Genomic DNA, 24,381 nt, shown 5'->3' with positions numbered 1-24,381 from the left:
TGTCAAAAGACTATTATTCTTATATCCTGACACACATCAAAAAGAAAGAAAAAATTCTTGTCAAATTCTATAAATGCAATGTTCATGGACATCTAAAATAAATTATGGATTGATTTCGTTGGAGTTGATATTTCTATAATGTCTGCATCAGATATGAAAGCCATAAATCATGTCAGCCTGTTAAATGTATGAAATCAAATCTGCTCTGCAAGATAATATGACTAGACTATCTAGCATTTTGTAACTCGTGTACATCAAAATTCTTCTTCTTCTTCTTCTTCTTCTTCTTATTATTATTATTATTATTATTATAAATATATACACATAATCATCATTATCATCAATAAGGTCCAAGGGTAAATATTGCAGGCTGATTCAACCTCAATAAAAAATATGTTCATGGAACCTCATGTCCCACTAAGGTGCATGAAAACTGAATAAAATGAAAAACTTAAGTGGATCAACACATTTGTGCCTATTGTTGTACATATAGATATACACAGTGTCACAATATTTCTGGGCTATGGTTTGGCCAATGTGAATATGTGAGAAAGCTTGCCAGTAGCTTTTCATGGGTCGGTGGTTCATTCCGGGGTTTTCCCGGTTTCTTCCTCCACCATTAATACTGGCCCCCATGTATAGCCTATCTTGTGCTGAAAAATGGTGTTAAACCCTACAACAACAACAACATTTCTGGGCTAAGGTATAAATATGCACTCGACAGATAAAGTCAGCTTTATTACATCTCTGAGCTCAACTAATTTACCAGTACTGGAAAGACTGGACCTCAATTTCTTAATGTCTGTCACAGGAGGTTGCACCTTTTCTGGTAGAGGGCTCTGTATTTGTGATGTATAACTGGGACGTCCAGTTATTGTTGTTTTAGCACTGTTTTATTTAACATGGCCAGATGTCATGTGCTAGACAGAAACATGTATATGCCAGTAATTAAGTGCAAGTAAGACGGCTTCATTTTTTCTTACAAATCAACACATACAGTAAAACCTGTTCTGTGAGACCACTGCTATGAAAGACCACATGTCTTGAAAGACCAGGTTCTCTTGCACAGATTTAATGGTTATATAGTGTTATGACCTGTCATGAGAGACCACCTGTCTTGAAAAACCATATTTTGTAAGCAGAAGGGGTGGTCTTTCAAGACAGGTTCTACTGTATTCAGTTTTGTTCAATTTTTATTTGTTTAAAAATGGCATAAAGATATAGCAACTTCAATCCAAATACTTGATCTGATTAATACTGCCATTACTCGTTAAAACATGAAGTCTATGATGCAAGATACCAATGTCAAATAATACATTGTCATTGATCAATATACATGCTGTGTTTATGAAATGCAATTTGACGTCATAGGTGCCAGGCCTACTTATGAAATGCAATTTAACATTACTGGCTGCAGGCCTACTTATGAAATGCAATTTAACATTACTGGCTGCAGGCCTACTTATGAAATGCAATTTAACATTACTGGCTGCAGGCCTACTTATGAAATGCAATTTAACATTACTGGCTGCAGGCCTACTTATGAAATGCAATTTAACATGACTGGCATCAGGCCTACTTATGAAATACAAATTAACATTACCGGCTACAGGCTATGTCATGCAGAAAAGTAGTACCATTATTATCTGTATTTTTCATACATAAATATACTTACTTTTCTAATTATTTTTTTAAAATCTGTTGATTTTCTAAAGGATTTCAATTGAGAAATGTGGATTTATCGCTCTTGATTTTGTATAACACTTGTATAACACATCCATGAAAAAAAATTGACCACTTAACAAAACATATAAATCTTCTGCATAAATATGTTTTAATTAACATCCATTTCAAGGAATAAACTTGTCCAAAATTTAGTACATACATAATTGCAAAAGCAAATACATGTATGACGAATGTAGACTCCATGAGAATGTTTATGTCCTTAAAACATCCAACATGGTGCAGTTCGGTGCTACATATATTTTGGCCTGTCTCTTACCATCTAATTAGCAAAACCTTTGAAAACTGATACAATTGATCAGAATGTAATACTAATTAATACAGGGGTAACATTTTGAAGGTCAGATTTCCTTTAAATGTATAAACTGAATCTTTAGTTTTTAATTTACAGGCTAAAACTTGAAACATCAGGACTGCGATAAGTGATTGTTTATTAGATAATATCTAAATTAAAGAATATCATATTGTGTATAAATTTATCTCTGATCAATTAATTGATCAGAATTTAATTAATAATAAATTAAATAATTAATTAACAATTAATTAGGCAATAATCACACAAATGTCTAAATAATCACAATAAAAAATCATGTGTGAAATTCATATTTGCAGGCTCTACCTTCAGTTCTTCATTAATTCCATCCTGTATCAAGAAAAATTCTCCTTTTTTTACAGATGTAGGAGGGAATTATCCACCACCCACCCACCCCTCCCCAACATTTCAGCATGAAAACAGACCTGACTGAAATGATGATGGTCCAAAAATGGTCAGGGAAAACTTAACAAGCCATTCTGAGAAAACAAAAACCAAGTTTTAATGATGATAACAAGAAATTATTATCAACAGTTCTATTGGGTAAATCTACCTGTTTATAAATTATTTCAAGCTTCATTTTAAACCATGCACGTGTGCAAACAACAAATATCAAGGTATGTTTTCACAGACATACACCTAAGCCATTCTTTGATGCTAGCTTGGCAGGCCTTCATAGAAAAGTTTCAACAAGATAAACATAAAGCAGGTAAATTAGCAAGCTACCACGTCTTCTTTAATTAACTGCCCATTGAGAATCGTTATCGGAAATAAATTTCAAAGGCTAAAATTAGTCCTAATTACATAGCATGTCAGGTTATTTCAATCAATAACAACACACCAAGAACATTATATTTAATAATGCCATATAATATAAGCAGAACTGTTTGAAGTATCTACCTTTATTATGCTGGCCAAAAGCCAACAAACACGATGAGTATAAAACTTTACCTATTAACCCCTGGCGACAAGTTTATGTGGCAGGAGGTAGTAGCTTACTGCCGAGCTCTGTAGCATCAAGGTCATGTAAGATACACTAAAGTGGGTGGTATTGTAGAAAGGTAGACAGATGTAGCTCTACAATGATACCAAATAATCTGGAATTTCTAGTTGCACTACAAAATATAATAGGAAAACCTCATTTTTTTAACCCAATTTTGCCCACCCAAAATTCCACCGTGGTCAGAATCCAATTTTGTGTCTGGATTTTAGACTTTATGGTCTCGGATCTAAGGTAGATCTAGGTAGACTGCTATGAACTGCAAACAGACAGATGAACCTTTGAAAAAAGTAGGATAAGATGGGCATTTGGAATAAAGAGTGGTCTCACAATTAGCGAAGAAAGGGATACAAATTAATGAATTTTGAACACAATTAGTGAAAAATTATACCATGACACTAACTCCATCTGCTCTGATGGTCAGTACTGCATTACCAGTATAAGAAAATCCCGAAATAAAACTAAAACATTATTTACTCTGATTACACATACAATTTTTTTTGCAGCCAAATGTATTGATATACACAAACTTCATGCTATTTATCACGATATGATACTGTGGCAGACTTGAACTTCCTCAATCTGGCAATGGTAAATTTGTTTTCAAAACAGTTCAGGCTTCTTGGTAACTAAAATTGATGCAAATTTTAGGAGGCACTCAAGTTTGTCTTATATTTCATTACAATGGGAAATGCTCTTTCACTGTCAATGATCTCCAACTGAGAAAGGCAGGTTATGTTCAATGAAAACACTCACAAACATTGTTTGTGTGGAAAGTTACGATGTTGTTGAGCCAAAACACAAAACTAAAGTAGATTGATGATGATCTTAATTGACTATGATGAAAATTTTAGCCTTTATTATTGTTATTGTGGGGTTTAACGCCATTTTTCAGCACACGATAGGCTATGCATGGCAGTCAGTATTAATGGTGGAGGAAAAACCCTGAAAACCCTGTGAAGAACCTCCGACCCACAAGAAGCTACTGGCAAGCTTTCTCACATACCCACATTGGCCTTTATTATTACCACTCTTCATGAACATGTAAGTTATGCTGGTTATGTGCCTAAATGTGTGTACCTTTTCATAAAAATTACCTCAGTTTGTAAGATCATTGAAAATAAGCAACTCATGAGCGCGTGATTCAACGTAAATGAAACAGTTGTTAAGGACTAGCTGTAATGGTATGTGGAAGAATGCAATTTGGTCGAAATAATGAATAAAGTAAAATATGCATCTAATATGTTTGGGAATAAAGGAGGATTTAAGTGACACTAGGCACACTTTGCACTGCGTAAGTAATGTACATTATAGTTCAGCCTGGTCTCCCGGCTAAACTCAACTGGCCCATGAATTATGAAGTATGTATTACCTTTATGTAATTTCATGTTGGAGAAATCAGAAAATGTGCACATGCAAAATAATAACAAAATCAATCATAGTACTTTATAACAGTTAAATAAGTGTCAAAACACCAACAATTATTTTTTTTACATGTACATGTCTTAGGACACAGAAAAAATTATTTTTTCATGTTCCAAGATTTACAGCCATTTTAATAGCCAGCAAAAATACTTAAAAACTGTCAAGTTTAAGCATTGGCCTGCAGATAAGCTGTCCCCCCCCCATCCAGGGCTTTATTTTTTCCTAAATTATTCGGCTTATATGTGAGTATATACGGTAACGAAGACATATTTTCATAACCACAAAACACTTTCCTGTCTATGAGGTAATGCTGAGACACTTTCCTAACCATAAAGTAACACTCATAGATTATCCTAACTATGAGGTAATGATGAGATAATTTCCTAACTATGAGGTAATACTTGGATACAATCATAACTATGAGGTAATGCTGAGATACTTTCCTAACTATGAGGTACACTTGAATGCAATCTTAACTATGAGGTAATACTTGGACACAATCCTAACTATGAGGTAATGCTGAGATACTTTTCCTAACAATGAGGTAAGAGACATTTTCCTATGAGGTAATGCTCACCTTCAAGACCAACAAGATGAAGGTATAAAAAAGTAATGTCTACAAATTAGTATGTGCAAAATATTTAACTCAGATTCCCTGGCCATCAAAAGTGTGATTATTTTTATTCTGCTAGCATTTCAGCTCAATTTTTAAAAGGAATATAACATTTAGGTATGCTACACAATGGGTCTTTATATATTTAGGTATGCTACACAATGGGTCTTTATACATTTAGGTATGCTACACAATGGGTCTTTATATATTTAGGTATGCTACACAATGGGTCTTTATACATTTAGGTATGCTACACAATGGGTCTTTATACATTTAGGTATGCTACACAATGGGTCTTTATATATTTAGGTATGCTACACAATGGGTCTTTATACATTTAGGTATGCTACACAATGGGTCTTTATATATTTAGGTATGCTACACAATGGGTCTTTATATATTTAGGTATGCTACACAATGGGTCTTTATATATTTAGGTATGCTACACAATGGGTCTTTATATATTTAGGTATGCTACACAATGGGTCTTTATATATTTAGGTATGCTACACAATGGGTCTTTATATATTTAGGTATGCTACACAATGGGTCTTTATATATTTAGGTATGCTACACAATGGGTCTTTATACATTTAGGTATGCTACACAATGGGTCTTTATACATTTAGGTATGCTACACAATGGGTCTTTATACATTTAGGTATGCTACACAATGGGTCTTTATATATTTAGGTATGCTACACAATGGGTCTTTATATATTTAGGTATGCTACACAATGGGTCTTTATATATTTAGGTATGCTACACAATGGGTCTTTATATATTTAAGTTTGCTACATAATGGGTCTTCATACACAGCCCTTGATAAATGACACAGTCAATTCCCTATTTTTAATAGATAACCAATCTGAATGGATTTCATAATTGCTATGGAGCTAAAAATAAATGCTCAACTGAACAATAATCTTTTGTGTAAATAATAGGACTCCTTCACAAACACAACTGAAGCAGCAGCGGCACAGTTGTTAAGGTATTGGATTTGTGACTTGATGGATGCAGGTTTGATTCCCATCATTAGTTCAGCTCAAATCAGCTGATATGGTGTGTCCTTGGGCAAGGTTCATTACTTTACTTGCCTTAGCATGATATAACCTTTTTTTTGCCATAAAGATAAAACAATAACAACAATTAAAAAAACAATAACAACAAAAATAACAAATAAACAACAATAACAGATCTACATATTTATGTAACCAACACCAATTTTTGCAATGTCATAAAGTGGTATTCTCGAAGTCTGTATACTGTGAAAGTCATATCAATTACCTCTGGCATGTATTTTAAGAAACCTCAAATTGAACCTCTTTCTCGAAATCTACATATCGTGAAGCTAAAACAATCACACTGGTATGTGTATTGCTTTTCCACCTGTATTTTACATAAATTTTACCCTCAGTGAAGTACAATTTAGACTTAAATTATCCCAAACTCAATAAATACAAATTAGAGACTTAAATTATCCCAAACTCAGCAAATACAAAGTATAGACTTAAATTATCCCAAACTCACTAAATACAAATTATCCCATACTCAAAATACAAATTATCCCAAACTCAATAATACAAATTATCCCAAACTCAATAAATACAAATTATCCCAAACTCAATAAATACAAATTATCACAAACTCAATAAATACAAATTATCCCAAACTCAATAATACAAATTATCCCAAACTCTAGAAATACAAATTATCCCAAACTCAATAAATACAAATTATCCCAAATGCAATAAATACAAATTATCCCAAACTCATTAATACAAATTATCTTATCATCCATATCCATAAAAACACCTTAACAATTAGATGACTCAAGCACTTGAAAATTCTGCTTTCAAATGACTGGCCTATGACTCAAAGAGTCATTTGCCCACAACATCAAGCTCCAAGAATGAAAACTCAGAGTCAAATCTGAGACCTGCAACACCTAAAGATAAAAAATTTCACTGCACCATAACTCTCTTCAACAATTTTCCAATTATCCAAGCTTAAAAACTTTCTTAGATGCAGACGGAACAGTACTGTGTTATAAAACTAGGACAAAACTTAATGCAAGACAGATAATACTGCATACAATGGGTTATTCCTGTCACAACATTTATACCGATGATACAAAGGTATAGCAAAACTCACCAAAACTGCCAACATCAGCACCTTCAGCCATAAGCTCTCTGCACATCGAATCATCGGAAAAGCTGAATTCAGCGTCTTCCTGCATGGCTACTTGAAAGTTGAAGAGAACATCTTTCATGTTAGAAGTATCGTGCTCAAGCTTTGTTAGGTGACTCGAATTGTCCTTGAGCTCTCGCTGGAGGGTTTTATTTTCCACACGTAGACTCTCAACTTGCTTCAGCAGATCATCATATGATGACAGCTCCATCCCACGGGAAGCCACCTTGGCTGTTCAGGCTGAAAGGTGTTAATAAGTACAAGTATAGTCAAACCTGCTTTGATGACCAGTTCTGTTAGTTTTACAGACCCAACATACAGGATTCCATATATGGCACTGCCTCGCTTTAGAGTCCTTTATTATAACACCATTTCTTTAATGAGGTGGCACAGTTATGTGGTAGTAAAAATTAAAAGTACCATATACTTCTTTATAAGATGGCTTCATTAAAGGCAGTACAATCCGTGACTGTCATAGACAATGTTATAATGATGGAATGCTGCAAATTATACTTCATAAGACTGCTTCACTAAAAGGTACCATACTGCATGTCTCCCACAGACGGTGTTACAACGAGGGTGTACTATAGTTTTCTATTAGCAAATATCACATGGTCTAAAAATCTGTCACTTTTACATACTGTGACAGCTGTCTAGAACTGCTTTTCTTATAATGACTAGCTTTGTACCATGCCAGATACTCCAATAAACAGCAAGGTGGCTGTTTACAGCAGTCAGCTCCATAATAACAGCCAGCTTAGCCAATCATATGGGTGATTCTCCTGTACAGTTTTTACTTTATAGTGTTGTCTCACTTACCTAAAAACGTTAATCCATCTATTTGTTTACAAACACATTATTAGTGAAAACATTTTGTAAGTAAAGGTATCAATTTTAAACAAATAAACAAGCAACAAGGTTTGTTATTATAAACAATAACTGTCTCCACTGTACTACCAATATCTGACTATTTCATCACCACTTTTAGCAATCTGAATTTTCTAACTTTTCCATGCCTATCATCTTACATATAAGTCTTCCCATGAAAAAAAAAGTTAGTACTATAAAACTTTCATTTCTTCATCACACTTATTGGAAGAAATGTGTTTTTGAATATGCATTCATACACCCATATGCATTCATGCACCCATGAAAATACAAGTGGGGAAAATTTAATTCGAACATTTTCTTCCAATCGAAACATATTAACAAAGCTGTGTGGAGAAACAATACTTTCAGACAAATTTTAAATATATAAAGTAGCAAATACTCTCACACAGTGTAATTTATTAACATTCCTACCAGAGCAAGTCCTGTTGGTCTTCTTCACAAATTTCTAGTGACTAAATCATATCAGTTTAGGCTAGTTCGATTTTTCTAACAAGTACCCACTTGGAGAGATGCATTCAGTTATAATGTTTCATTTCAAAGACTGGCTTGACAACCCTGACAACCCATTGGTTAATTTACTTTCTTTCCATTAAGATTTCAATCTTACTCCTTAATTATTTCCAAACTAAAAAATGTTCAAGCTAAATATTTGGCACAGGATGCTGAATCTTTATCACATGTTTTTGATCTCACTTTTGCATGCATTCAAACTGAGATCAAAGCAAAAGCTGGTGATCAAAGTAATCAAAGAGATGCATAAAAAATGCAATTTAGTGCAATCTATGCTCCATGTTAATGCCCTGATCCAAAGTCATCAAAAAATAGACTTCTAACTCAACATTTGATCAAAATATGCATAAGTGTTCTAGCTTGAGAGACAAAGGGAACCATTCACCATTGTTACTAATAACTCCTCCACCACCCATGCTGCCTACTTATGATACCTGTAATCCCTCCAAAAAATATCACTGTAAGGTACAGAATTCAACGTCATAAAATAAGTACTTCATCAATAAAAAAGGCAGTATTTTCAACAAAACTTAAATCTGGGGCTTACCGTATGTACTCATAAGACAAGTATAAATGCAAAATGCATAGACCCAGATCTGCCATCGCATAATGAACAGACCCAGCTCTGCCATCGCATAATGCACTGGCAAATCTTGGTCTGTGAAATGTGTTAAGAGTAATCATAAGAACAAACAGTAAAGACCCTGATCTGCAGACACATAAGCAACTTCAGATCAGGATTTTTACTGTCTGAAATCTGACTCAACTTATAAGTGAGTATATAAACTATGTCATTTTTATGTCAATAATAGATTTGCACAAATGCCATTATGGTCCAAGGTCGACATTGCTGGGGAGGGAGTGGGAGACAAGCACCCCACTCCTCCAGAACTGCCCCATAAGGCTTGCGTCTCAGATCACCTCTATCAACTAAAATCCAGCTCCTGTCCTTCACAAGTGGCTTACAGACCTGCCAACCCTGATGAGTCCATCTCAGTAAGGCAGTTGATTTTTTCTACAAGTTTTACCAGCTTTCAGTAAGATGTAACAAAATATCATAAACTGCTATTGTAAAGCTGAAAAAATTAATTAAAAGTTTGGTATTCCAAACGAGCAGTGATCATAAACATTATGTTCAACTGAAAAGTTTGTAAAGTACGCATCAACTTTATTATTCCAAACCCAAAGCAGCTCAATTGCTTGTTGCTGTCTTTCAACTTGATGTAATTCATGGAAAATCTTTTTCCATTTCACATGACGGAAAGCATATTTCCCACCATGAGTCATTCTCAAATTGGCAAGTGATGTCCAATAAACATAACTGTGTCCCTTCCAGCTTTTATTCACAAGAATCTGAATATTCCTTTTTATGTTTCCTGTGTTGATTATTAACACTTTTCAAGAGGATTATTTTCCCTTTCATCTTAAACATATATTGCTTGCTGAATGCCATTTTTAAAAAAAATAATATGATCAACAGTTTGATCATGCAGATGCTTAGTAAGAACAAATAGGTGCAGATTAAAGCATCTGATGTGCTGATATATAGTCTGGTTCCCTAACCAATTTCAATACTTCTAATATGAAAATCGGATCCAAATCAACCATGGATGACAAAATTTCTGGATTCTTCGGCAATGAATATTTTACTGTAGTTCTTGCTTTTATGCCTAAGTCTGTATTTTAAGGGTAATTTTCGTAAGACTTATTACAGCAAAATCATATGAGTTAGCAGGTACGGGCTTAGCTTTGAAGTCCTGTGGACCAGTCACTTCGAGTAGATGGAACTTATAAACCTTGGATGGAAAACTGATTCCAAACCTCCGCTGCCTTGTGGCTATACCCACTCACAAAAAAGGCTAAGGGAGTAAACCCAACAGAATATCCAAAGACAGAGTCCCAAAGACAGTCTGACATTGACTTCAACATCATTCCGGCAACTCCTGAAACACCACTGGTGCCAAGCTGTATCGGCATTCGTTGTTCCCTTGTGTCCACCAGCTGCATGGAGAGGGGGCATCTGCTGCATGGGCAACAACTGATTCTCCATACCACCTTGCCCAGGCTTCATAGCTCTACTGGAGAGGACACTCCAGCATCATCTTAAGTCATCAGCACAACATGGGAAGTAGCAGTTTACTGGTTCTAAGTCAAAGCTTGATTGGTGTTGAGCCTGACGCCAGGGGTTGCTTCCAACAGTGGGAGAGATCACCATGTCTCACTGGACAGATACTGCCTCAGCCTCAAGCTGGGCAGCATCCAGTTAGTAAAGTGCTGCCCCACCATGGCCTGCCTGCTTCACTGGGTACATGGAGCTTACAGAACCATCTCAACAAGTGGGCTACAAACTCAGCACCAGGCAAGACTCAATGAATAAATAAGAAGACTCGAGCTCTTCGTTTCGCAAGCTGGAACATATGAGGACCATGTGTCCTGGATTCACCGTTGACCTGCAGAAGATTGATGATGCATGGAAGACTGCCATCATTGAAAGAGAACTCTTCAGACTGAATGCCAGCATTGCCTGCATCGAGGAGACCGGACTGGCCAACAGTGGCACCATCAGGGAAGCCAACTAAACCTTCCTTTGGCAAGGGAAGCCCCCAGATGAACCTAGGCAGCATGGTGTCAGCTTTGCTGTAAAGAGCTAGTGAATCAATCATCAAACAGGGTTAGCTGTAGGGGCCATCATCAGGCACTGAGAGAATCCTTGCCCTCTGGCTGTCAACAGCCTCAGGCCCAGCCAACATCTTCAGCATCTATGCCCCAACTGTCTGCCCCACCCACGAGGAGAAAGACAAGTTCTATGAGACTCTGGATCAGGCAATATACAGTCTCCCCAGCAATGAAGGCCTCTACCTACTACAAGACTTCAATGCTAGAATGGGAGCAATTCAATTCCATACAACCCTATATAAAATCAGCCAAACTATGTAATTCCATTTAACCCTACATAAAGTAAGCCAAACTATGTAATTCCATAAAACCCAATACAAAGTCAGCCAAACTATTTAATTCCATACACTCCAACATAAAGTCAGCCAAACTATGTAATTCCATACAACCTTATATAAAATCAGCCAAACTAGGTAATTATACAACCCTATATAAAATCAGCCAAACTATGTAATTCCATCAAACCCTATATAAAGTCAGCCAAAATATGTAATTCCATACAACCCTATATAGTCAGCCAAACTACGTAATTCCATCCAACCCTATATAAAATCAGCCAAACAATGCAATTCCATATAACCCTATATAAAGTCAGCCAATCTATGTAATTCCATACAACCCTATATAAAATCAGCCAAACTATGGGATTCCATACAACCCTATATAAAGTCTGTTGTTGTTGTTGTTGTTGTTGTTGTTGGGTCTAACGCCATTTTTCAGCACACGATAGGCTATACATGGCGGCCAGTATTAATGGTGAAAGAAGAACCCGGTTAAACCCTGGAAAGAACCACCGACCCACGAGAAGTTACTAGGAAGCTTTCTCACATACCCACATCGGATGAATCCGAGACTTGAACCGGTGCTGACATAGGTGAGATGGCAGTGATCCATAACGGAGAGTGCTTTAGATCACTCGGCCACTTGGGACCCCACATATAAAGTCTGCCAATCTATGTAATTCTATAAAACCCCATACAAAGTCAGCCAACATGTGCCAAGCTTTAAAAAAAGCCTCTTAGTCAACGTTTATAGAAACAACCAATTGTATGATTTTTTTTAATTCAGTACCACTACTCTTGAAAACAATGTTATGTCCTCATCTATAATGTTTTACATATGTTCACTGCTTCTTTTTATCTGAATCCTGAGGGTACTTATCCTTAAAGTGCATATTTTATTGCAACAGTAGATCAATAACCTAGCATTTGATGTCTGATAGAACATGAGCATCATTTGCCGCTCTGCCAAGATGCTTTATGTCAAATTTGGTCAAATTTTTGGTTGTTTTTTCAAGTTCCAAAGCTAAAGTTTTTTACTTTCAGTAATGACATCTTGACCGGTCGATGAGCTACAACCAGTCCATGAAGTAAAACCAGTCCATGAACTACAACTAGTCCATGAACTACAACCAGTCCATCAGCTGCAACCAGTCCATGAGCTATGGCCCCTACAGCTAACCCTGTTTGATGATTGATTCACTTTCAAACATATCAGAGTTCCTTTTTCTATTGCTCACCAGAACATGACCCATAAGTGGTGGACAGTGGAGATCTGATTTTAACTCATTAACCCCTGAGCCAAAAGGCTAGCATTCCCCTACAGCATACATGCAGAGAGATCACCTAGCAGTATTAGCCTTACCAGTGCTGGTACCCCTAAGACTTGCTGAAAGTACTTGACTTGCATATTTTTAAAGAGGGAGCTACTTGCAATAAATGTTATTTTCTTATTTATGTTCCTTTAATTAACACATTAACCCCAGGAGGTTTCTGTCATTTTCGTCTGAAATTCGAGTAGGAAGCAAATTTTGAAAGCTATTTCTGAATACATACTAATACATCAACTTCAGGTTATCTTCCAATAACCTAATGCCTAGTTGTGTTAGAAAAATAGTTTTTCATTGGCTATTTGGCTCACGCATGAACAGAAGGGTAAAAGTTGGATTTTTTGTTGTTACTTAACAGACCCATTATTTTTGTATTGAGACAACTCTTTATTCCAAATGCCCATCTTATCCTACTTTTTGCAGAGATTCATCTGTCTGTTTGCAGTTCATACTGGTCTGCCTTAAATCTGAGACCAAAAAGTCTAAAATCCAGACACAAAATCGGATTCCGACCACGGGGGAATTTTGGGTAGAAAAAAACTGGGTCCCAAAAATGAGTTTTTTCCTACTGTCTTTTGTAGTGCAACAAGAAATTCCAGATCATTTGGCATCATTGTAGAGCCACATCTTGCTACCTTTCTATAATACCACCCACTTTAGTGTATCATACATGACCTTGATGCTACAGAGCACAGCAATAGGCTACTACCTCCTGCCATGTAAACTCATCACCAGGGGTTAATGTGTTATCAAGGCTTTTTGAATTTTTGTATAAATCTTCAAGGAACGGCTAACTTTGTAATTTATGTGTAATGTCGATGCACAAGTGATTAAATATGCAAGGAATATTCAAATTTGGTAATGCATCAAAATGCACCCATTAACACATTAACTCCTGGAGGTTTTTGTCAATTTCGTCTGAAAGTCAAGCAGGAGGCACATTCTGAAAGCTATTTCTGAATACATCCTAAAACATTAACTTCCACTAGACCACCGGTGCGGTCAAGGCATGCACGTGACTCAGAGGTCTAAAAGAAGAATGACCACTCCTGTACCATCTGCGACACTTCTGGTTCTGATCCCAATCCCATTTTTGTTCTTTTACTGACCACAATTACTTGTATGCCGTCATCCTAATCCGTAGACAATTTGTTGGCACTTTAAGGTTTCCCCGTGAAACAAACAACAAAGGCCCATTCTATATCATGATATATAAATGGGGAAATTCATATTTATTATTCAAACAGAATTGTCACAGAAATTGTAACGAATGTTCACCATGATGTTCTTGAATGTGAAGACAGACATATAAACTCTGTACTGTAAATGTGCTACTTTTGTCTGACAATAGCGTATCTTCATGTTCATTGTTAGGTCTGTTAATTGACTGCATTAATAACATCAATACCTTTTACACACAAAAAATTTATGCTAAATCTAACACAGTGATGTAAAGCTAAACATTTCTGTGAATTTTAACTCAATTTGAAGCAAGGTTCCGATAACTGCAGTGCAACAAAAAGTCCCAATCACAACATACATCATGCATTCTATGCCAGCTCAGAAGTTAGTCAAAAGACCAAAGCACACTGCTGTATCGGTGTAGCTACTAGTACCTGTTTCCTGCACCATAAGGCAGATGAGACAAAGCAATGCTATTATGGGTCAATAACAGTGATGTGTGGGTGACTCACTGCTAAGAGAACCAATAATACATGCAACTCATGCATAGTGCAAATGACACAGGTGAATTGGTTGCAATTAGTATCTCATCACTTCCTCAAATGTAACTATCAATAAACAAGAGTCCCTTGAGAAAACTAGGGCTCTAAACCTATTTCTGGGAATCCATGATAAAAACCATTTCTGGGAATCCATGATAAAAACCATTTCTTCTTTTTAGCTGCCGATTAATGAAACCATATCTGATATTCTCACGTAGTATTAAAAAAAAAACTCAAACTCAGCATTATGTGGTCAAATGGATGTCATATTGACACCATTTTCACTTAGGACCACCTATACAGCCTTAGAAGCCTTTTGGTGAAAAACAAGTCAATATGACCATCCATCGAGGTGTAAACATTTTCAAGATGGCTGCCACAGTGATGGTAACATATTAGATGTCAGAACAGCATTACTTTCATCCAGGATCAACTACTGAATACATCATAAGAGGTCTTTTTATGAAACTCCATGTTTATATGACGAACCATTCTGGTGAAGTAGCTATGACAAGAGTTTCAAACTGGCTGCTGTGGTATTCATATTGGATGATCAAGTGGTACCATTTTCATTCAAACTAAGTGGACATTGGGATAAATTTGTATATAAAGTTTAATGGCAATGATCCACATAGTTTAGATGTACACTGTAGTAACAAGAAACATGTGGAACTGCAACATTTACCAACATTTTAAAACAAGCACAACAATCAAAACAATGTCGTTTTTTTTATAGAGATTTAAAATTCAACCCTTACTTGATTAGCACATCAAGCTTGCAGTTGACAACTACACATACTTACATGAACACCTACGACACCATGCAGGCCAACCAATGTCAATATGCATACCTACCACTGTCAATGTGCCTCGTTATGACTCTAGTGTCTTAACTCATTAACCCCTGGTGCTGCATTTACGTGGCAGGAGGAAGTAGCCTACTGCTGAGCTCTGCAGTGTCAAGGTCATGTGCGATACACTAAAGTGGTTGGTATTATATAAAGGTAGACAGATGTACCTCTACAATGATACCAAATAATCTGGAAGTTCTAGTTGCACTACAAACTACAGAGGGAAAAACCTCATTTTTTTAAACCCAATTTTTTCCACCTAAAATTTGCCCTTGGTTGGGTTCCGAATTTGTGTCTGGATTTCAGACTTTTTGGCCTCAGCTCTAAGGCAGACTGGTCTGAAGGACACACAGACAGATGAACCTTTGCAAAAAGTAGGATAAGATGAGCATTTGGAATAAAGAGTGGTCTTGATACAAAAATGTTGGGTCCATTAAGCAAATAAATTTAAAAAAAGAGAATGCCAACCTTTACCCTTCTGCTCATGCGCAAGTGAATATCCAATGAAAAACGATGTTTCTAACAAAACTAGGCATTAGGTTAATGGGAAATCACTGAGAATTCAGTATATTAGGATGTATTCAGAAATAGCCCACAAAATGTGTTTCATACTCGTATTTGAAGCGAAAATGACAAAAACCTCCAGGGGTTAATGAGTTAAACTAAGTCACAGAATGGTAGTGAAACCAACAATCTGAGTAAAGTTCAACAAACAATTTATTTCTCCAAGTTACAAAGTGAAAATTTAAAACTGACTTGAACTGTTGTGAATTAAATCCCAAATAATCCTAAATGTCCTATCGCAAATCCAAAAGTATACTATGTTCTGAATGAATTTCAATAGTCTTGAATGTTCTGATATACCAACAGTCCACAATGATACAATCCATTATAACAGTTTTCATGTTTGGCTTTTCCTAGCAATCCAGTATGTTTTGAATGAGTACAACGAGATTTCATAAATTTGGCTTTTCCTACCAATGTCACACTGGATATAAAAATCATCCATATACATGTATAAAGAAGTTGTTACCAGAAAGAAACCTTACTATATACATCTATATGCTATCCCACCATTCTATTGTTAATTTAAGAAATGATGAAGCTGAATGTTTAATAAAAAAGCATCAATCGAGGTTCATGGCAAAGTTTTGTTATAACGGCAGCTGACTACAGCCTGTGTAATTCACTTCAAAGCAGCTGTGTGGTAAAGCTGTCACCAATTACAATACATTTTATGCCTTTACCTTTCTTCCTAAATGAAAAGTGTTTCTTTCAATGGAACAAATTTTCCCCACAAATTTGGAGAGTTTAAATTTTAACCAGGAATTATTCATGACAAATGGTTATAATGGAAGCAAAGTGAAACCTGACAACTCAATACAAAGGATGTTTGCTCATAATGGACATTTCTAACACCACTTTTCTTAAGTTTACCAACATATCCCTTCTATGTAAGGGGCACATGTCCATAAATGAAACCAGAATGTAATCAACAATTACATAGCTTGCCTCTAAAGCTTTTAGTAGTGTGAGGTTCTAGTAACGATCATAAGCATTAATCATCATGCAAAAAATATAACTTTAGACTAAAGTGATCTTGACAATTATCAAACCTTTTTTGCAATTTTTTTATCAATACAATTTTAAAACTTAAGCTTAAATTGCATGGCCAGAATTGTGCTGACATGCTAGTAAAGCACATACATACATACATACATATATACACATGCATACCTACATGCATTCATGCATACATACATATGCACACACGCACACACACATATATATATATACTATGACAGGGCATACAAGACAAAAAATAATAATAAAAACTTGTTTCTATCAAGAGAGACAAACAATAATAAACTGATATACACCCAAGCTTCATTGGTTTCATTTTTAAAAATCTGCTTCAGAAGTGATTATCTCTGTCCAACTCTTGTTGCTGTTGTAGGGTTTAATGCCATTTTTCAGCACACGATAGGTTATACATGGCGGCCAGTATTAATGGTGGAGGAAGAACCCGGAAAGAACCACCAACCCATGAGAAGCTACTGGCAAGCTTTCTCACATACCCATGTCCAACTCTTGAATCTACATAATGCACAATACCAGTCAAGTGACGAATTCACAGCCAGTGATATGATAGGCACAGATGTAAAATCTGCAGCATTTGGATGCATTTTGTAGATTTAAGTTACTTTTAGTGCCAATGCTGCAAAAATGAAGCCTATATTAAACGCTACAAAGCATCAACAAGTATTGTAATGTGACCAAGCAAGCAATGCACTGCTCTAAACCTGAAGCAAATGCATTCATGCAATGGATAGAACTTTCAGACTTTGCTCACATGCATCTCATTACAACATTTGATTTGATCTCAGAATTATGTTTGAGATTAATCAAAATGAAATTCTCTTTGGCACATGTTTTAAACTGGAATGATTCATTCTTATTTCACAGAATAAAGTTCTCATTGGGACATGGCTTAAACCAGAATGAAAAACATTCATAGAAATAAAAAAAATATAAAACAAACATGTCAGAGAATAAAGTTCTCATTTCACATGATTTAACTGGAATGAGTGGCATTCTTAGAAATAAGAAATATTCTACTGAACTGTAACTTTCTGAAGATGGATTAAAACACATGGTCACACATAAACACTGCAGTGTCATTTTAAAGAAACATTTTTGGGGGCAAAATGTAGTGCCAGTTTGTTAGGCTAAAGGTTACAGTGTCCCATAATGGTATTAAAGAAGAGTTAATCAGTAATTTGACATTTATTAATTACAACAATGTAAACTGTGTCTCTTTGTACGAAGATGTGTAGTCAATTGTGCTATCCATCCTTAACACAGGTTCCACAACAGATGGCATCTTTGATGTCCAATGTCCAATCCCCACATCTGAATTCAGTATGATACAAGGTCAATGAACACATCTCAAATAAAGGTTTCCTCAAACCCACAACACATACTTGCCAATGTTCTGGAGACTGAGGCATGCAGATCTAGATAGAGCAAATCTGTGTATAAAGGCACATCAAAAAGAGTGTAATCCCCTCCCATTGGGGGGGGAGGGGGTTAATGGCTATCAATCAGTAGTTATGTAATTTTGCAAGGTTTGAAAGGTCACCTGAAGCATTACAAATCGAGTCCAGTAATGATGCAAGGGTGTGATGATAAACTGGCTAAATGTCTGATGACAACAAAAGTAAAAACTACTGCTTACTGAACCACCACAAACATATTACAAATAATATACAAATTTCAAATAATTTTTTAAGTATTAAAAGTCAATCAAACTCATATGTGATAAAAGGATTCCAATATTGTTAAACTACATCCAGAATATGAAATGACGATAGGTATGGAAATAGCACCCTGTGATAAAGATCTGAATTATCAGGCTATTACTGATACAGAACTGTCTCTTCAGGACTGCTTATGATATGGGTAAACATGCAACATAAAACACACACGTAGTAATACACAAGCTGTAACAAAAATTCTTCAAGCAAAAAAAATTATTATTGTTGTAAAATATTCACAGAAATTGTGTTTTCTTTATTCCCATCAGACTAAAGCCATAACCATTTCCCTAAAATCAATATTCCCACTGCACACATGATTAGCTGTCTGTCATTACTGTAGTGGATTCCCATATATCACCCAAGTTTGACCCCTCCTTCTCTTTGCCCTTGATATCTTGCAACTGAGAGATTCTAATTCATTTGGATAATGGAAAAAGGGCACAAGTAATTGTCAAGTGAGGGATTCTCTTGCAATTAGAGGTGAGGGAATCCATCATGTGAATGTTATTAGGTTTCAATCCATGGCCATCCAATTAGTTCAACCTGCCTCCTAATATAAATGTTTTTGAATATGAGTCATTGGTTGTAACAATACAAAATGGGGTGGGGGTTGTTATTGGGGGGGGGAATAAGTACTATATATAGCACATTCCCTTATACAACATGGGTATAGTTGGGATGAATATACATTTTGTATTAAGCCTACCTTACTAAACAGGCAACCTTGCTTATCATATAGTACATATTTGTGGTTCCCCTGAAAAGCACAATTACAGTGAGCAACCTATTCACTACCTTCTGAAGGATCCAGCTGTAGATGAAAATTACAAGACTCAAGTCAATGCATCAATACAACAAACTTTTTAGTGTTGTGAAGTAGACCACTACAATTACAATTTTTAGTAATAAAATGTTTTTGAAGACTGATTATGGGATCACTGTTGCAGTTGCAAGAAAGATAATAACAAGAGCAACAATGACAACAATGCTGATTTTGTTTCATTATCTTCTGCGGAAGGAGGCTCAAGTTTAAAAGCACAATGCTGGGTCAATGCAACAATTGAAATAAATATTTTACAGTGTTGTAAACTTAGTTGCAATTTGTTAAACAAGAATCTGCAGGATTTTTATTCAGGACCACTACACATACTATTAAGTCTTTTGGTGAAAACACCATGTTTGCATGCCTATCCAGTCACAAGATTTTCAAGATGGCTGGTGTGGTGGCCATATTGGTGCAATTTTCATTCAGAACCAACCAAACATCCAATGAAGTCTTTTAGTGAAAACCCAATGTTAATAAGACAAACCATTCAGTATGACTAGTGATAACAAAATTTTCTAAATGGTTGTCATGGAAGCAATAATTTATGTTACAATAGCACAACTAAAACAAGTATTTTTGATTCATCCCCATGTCCATACAAAACTCTGTTGAGGAGAATTAGTGATAATATTTTCAAATTGGCCACCATGGCTGCACTATTGGTTGTCAGATCAGTACCATTTTCATTTGGGCCAACTGAACATAAGCCATTTAGCAGAAATGATTTTGGTTCTTTAATTTAAAACAAATGATGTAAAAAAAAAAACACCTGAAAATATTAGGGGAGTCTAGGTAGGTCCCACCTCAATAGAGACTTTAAGGCCTAAGGTCCCTGACCAAAAATGCATTTAGGTTCTGAGAGTATACCAGACTTTTCCTAATGGCCTTTATTTTAACTATATTTTGCAAAGTTCTTGCTTCATTCCAACAAAACGAATTATTTGAAAAATAATAAACTTATCCAACTTTAAACAATACATGTACTTGAAGTTTCTAATATGCACTGTCAACTCAAATTCTTTAATAATATTAGTGCCTGAGTTATTACATATGCACGCCAGTGTAATAATTCAGTCACAATAAATTGTTAATTTTTGCAGCACATCTTAAATTTATACCCCACTTGTCACTTCTCATGACAAATATTTTTTTTGTCTTTCATGATAAAAATTTTAAATATATACATTAATTATATAAAATATTCACATAAATTCACAGCTTTTTCCCCCCACTGGACACAACCTATTGATAGTGATGTGCCAGTATTGCAAATTTTGCAGCCTTGAAAAAGGATTTCATTTGCTTTCCTTTTTGTATGCACTAATTGTTGGCAAGCCCCTTCTTGTATTGTTGACAGTCAGTGCACATATTTGCATGGTTGCAACTGCCCTCTTGTGTAAGATATCTTTTTAAAAATACTATATCACACTTTTCCTGATGCCTTCTGACAATATTTAATGTTTTGTACCAAGCTGTAGATTTCTATGCTTATCCCATTGTGTTTTGTACCAAGCTGTAGATTTCTATGCTTATCCCAGTGTGTTTTGTACCAAGCTGTAGATTTCTATGCTTATCCCAGTGTGTTTTGTACCAAGCTGTAGATTTCTATGCTTATCCCAGTGTGTTTTTTACCAAGCTGTAGATTTCTATGCTTATCCCAGTGTTTTATCTACCCATGCATCATGCATCAAATATGCAGACTTTTCCACAAGATGCATAAAAATATTCGTCGGTATGTAAATTGACACATCCCAATGTTACATTTTACTCATTAGCAAAAAGCAAAGGTTCGGTCTAAAAATCGTTGCCGGTATGTAAATTGATGCCCTCCCCCAGTGTTATGTTTTGATGATTAAAACAAAATTAAGGTTTAGTCTAACTACTATAATGACTAGATTACAACTCGCCCAAACGGAAAACATGCGCACATCAGTGTCTTACACTAATCTTATAACACATAGGGTTAAAACCGAGTGTGGAGTCTGGGGCTGACATTGTGTGACCTGTTACTGTCACATCATTTGTAGCAACAGTACGTTAGAACCGCATAATCACCATACCCAAGAAAGAGGTGAAAAACAAACACGTGATTTTAAAGTGATTCTAACAATAAACCATTACTGTAGGCACCTTTGTCATGCAATGAAGCAACAATTTCCATTTGCTCAATTTTATGCCCTGCATTATTCCAATATACTGTCAGTGTTCAATTCAAAAATGGTGTCGAAGATAAAAAATTAAAAAAATAGATCTGAAACAAACAAAATTATCTCTTGGTCCGCATTTATAACCGACCAATGATAATAGTACTGTTATCAAACTGGTGGAGCCTTCATCATCCAAAGAAGAGGTAACAGTTACTCGTAAGATAAAACAGTTTGTGCAGCAATGGTTGAAAACACAGCTGGCTACATTTTCAAAAAGAAGTCGAGCGAAGACTGTGACAGTTAGGACGCCATAATATTTTGCCATATATGTACAGAGGCTAAAAATACACCATAATCAGATCAAATGTGCAAAAAACAATAACTTTCAGAACAATATGCTGGCAAGGCATGCTGGGCTGCCAGAACACTTAGGTCTCACTGGATAGTTTTGACACACCATAATTTTTAAGGTAGAAGGCATGAACCTAATTATCACAAGCCTAGCATTTATAAATTCACACATAAGCTAAATCTATAATGTGGTTCAGATTTACTTTGAGTTAGGCTTGGAAATAGGTTGGCTTGTTGGTGACTGCCTGTCACACTTAGATTTGCATTGGAGATCAAATGCGTAACTTGGGCTGCAAATGAGCTGTCGACTTGGCTTACATATTTATGAGTGTCTGCTACAGAGGTAAATATGTAAAAATCTAGATGGTTGAGGGGTGATGAAAAGTATGCTACTTTGTTATAGTACTAGTGAACTTTATTCATGCATAAGGCACATACTGATTCTTTTAGCTGCCTTGTCACAGAAAAATATTCAAAACGGCTATTTCTTGTCAAAAATGAATGTAAAATTTAGGGGTTGGTGGCAGTGTTGGTTCAGTATAAAAACCACCAGTTGCATCAGGAATTAACCTGATTACTGCAGTCAAAATCTCATATGTATGCTTTCTACAAAAATCATTAGTTTGTTTTTATTTGTATCTTCAGTAAAATTATTCTCATTTTTCTGTAATTGGTCATCGTCGGATGAAAATTCACCAGATAAACTGTCCAGTGAGACCTTACTGCTAATTGAAGGTCCACAACACCAGGCAGATTTGAATGCAGGGTTGCAAAACATTCTTCCAAACAAGACACAGCAGTGAATGTGCTACTTAAGTGTGTACATTGGCTGAGCACAGAAGACATCCCTTGTTTTAAAATACAAATCTCTTCTTAATTTAATACATGACTTAGTGGCTGAATACACTGATGTCATTGGCATTTTGAAGAATTCTGCCAATCAGTATGACTCAGCTACTACTTTTTCAGAGTTATCAAATGTTGCTGAGGATAGTCTTATACGTGACATGCAAAATTCGTCATTTGTGACAGAAGCGGCAGATGAAATCACCGACATAGCCAACAATAAATACCTCAGATTATGTCTGATGTCATGAAACCTTCAAAAAGATTTTTAACTAATATATAATGGTTCAGATGCTTCAGGCAAGGGAATTGCCTTATTGGCTTTAGCCACATTATATAACTAATATTTTTGTTGTGTATTTAAACAATATATTTTAAAAACTACTGAAAACTGATCATCAGCTTGAATATGACTCATAGGTTTGAATTCTGACTCACTGTTTTTGCATCAATGAGTCAAATGACTTATATGAAGCCATTCGTAGATAAAACACTGTTATCCTCCCTGAATTTTGAAATCAAGAAATATCTTTCATGACAAAGAAGGGTGACTCTACTTGGGGCCATGAAAACAACTCATTAAAGACATAACTAACCATCTTTGAGAGACAAGGGTATCTTCAAGTAATATCATCACTTCCCCATCCTCAATCTATATACCTTCCCTCCTTATATTCTGGAAGGGAACCGGTTTGGAATCATCTAAATTTTAAAATCATACGGTCAAATTTGTTTTCAATTATAACATGTCTGACAATTTATTTTGCACGATTGCAAAATACTAGCCCTCTATTATTCAGTTTTCTTACAAACTGCTACAATCCCATCAACTCTGCATTCAAGTTATTCCCATTTCAATTTTTCAAACCTTCGTTCAAAACTTTGTGTTAGGTCTCTATTGATACTTTGAGACAGCATGTTTGGCAAGCATTCATATTTCCATCCATTTCTGTTTTGCAAACATTCAACGGACAAAAGTAGAAACTTTTGACCAATCAGAATTCTCTTCACAAATGATCATCTGTTAAATAACATGGAGAGAATACTATTACAAGGATTCTCTTTATACAATGAAAATAATGTGTAATGGGGCTGAACAGATCATTATTTAAGTACTGGATAAGAGATGATAGAACAAATGAATCATTTAGAGGAAAATCAGATTCAGGGCAAGAGAAAAATCGATTTCAACTTTAAAACACACATTATCATCACTGGTTTAGTGAAAAAACCTGTTATCCTCCCTGAACTTTGATATCAGTGCAAATGGTAAGTGATGACTTTTGCAAGTATCATTAGTTCAGTAGCATGATAAAAATACTGAATAACTGCCATTATGGCCTTAT

The 24,381-nt window shown here is 35.5% G+C and overlaps 1 protein-coding gene across 4 annotated transcripts in view; it reads right to left on the bottom strand.

The window, feature by feature from the left end:
* LOC149795994 (uncharacterized) overlaps window positions 1-24,381 on the bottom strand; it is a 202,870-nt gene that overhangs the window by 166,137 nt on the left and 12,352 nt on the right. For all 4 annotated transcript variants that reach the window (XR_016422472.1, XR_016422473.1, XR_016422471.1 and 1 more), the window contains exon 3: window positions 7,249-7,524. Coding sequence is in view for 1 of the 4 variants with exons in the window: in XM_089965910.1 (XP_089822036.1) it covers window positions 7,249-7,495 (247 nt within the window). In the remaining 3 variants the exon portion in view is untranslated. The remainder of the gene's footprint in view (window positions 1-7,248; window positions 7,525-24,381) is intronic.

The sequence above is a fragment of the Sinohyriopsis cumingii genome, chromosome 7, assembly GCF_028554795.1.
Source record: "Sinohyriopsis cumingii isolate HCF-2022 chromosome 7, ASM2855479v2, whole genome shotgun sequence".
Classification (NCBI taxonomy): domain Eukaryota; kingdom Metazoa; phylum Mollusca; class Bivalvia; order Unionida; family Unionidae; genus Sinohyriopsis; species Sinohyriopsis cumingii.
Note: the sequence above shows the minus strand (reverse complement) of the source record. Positions and strands in the feature narration are given on the sequence as shown.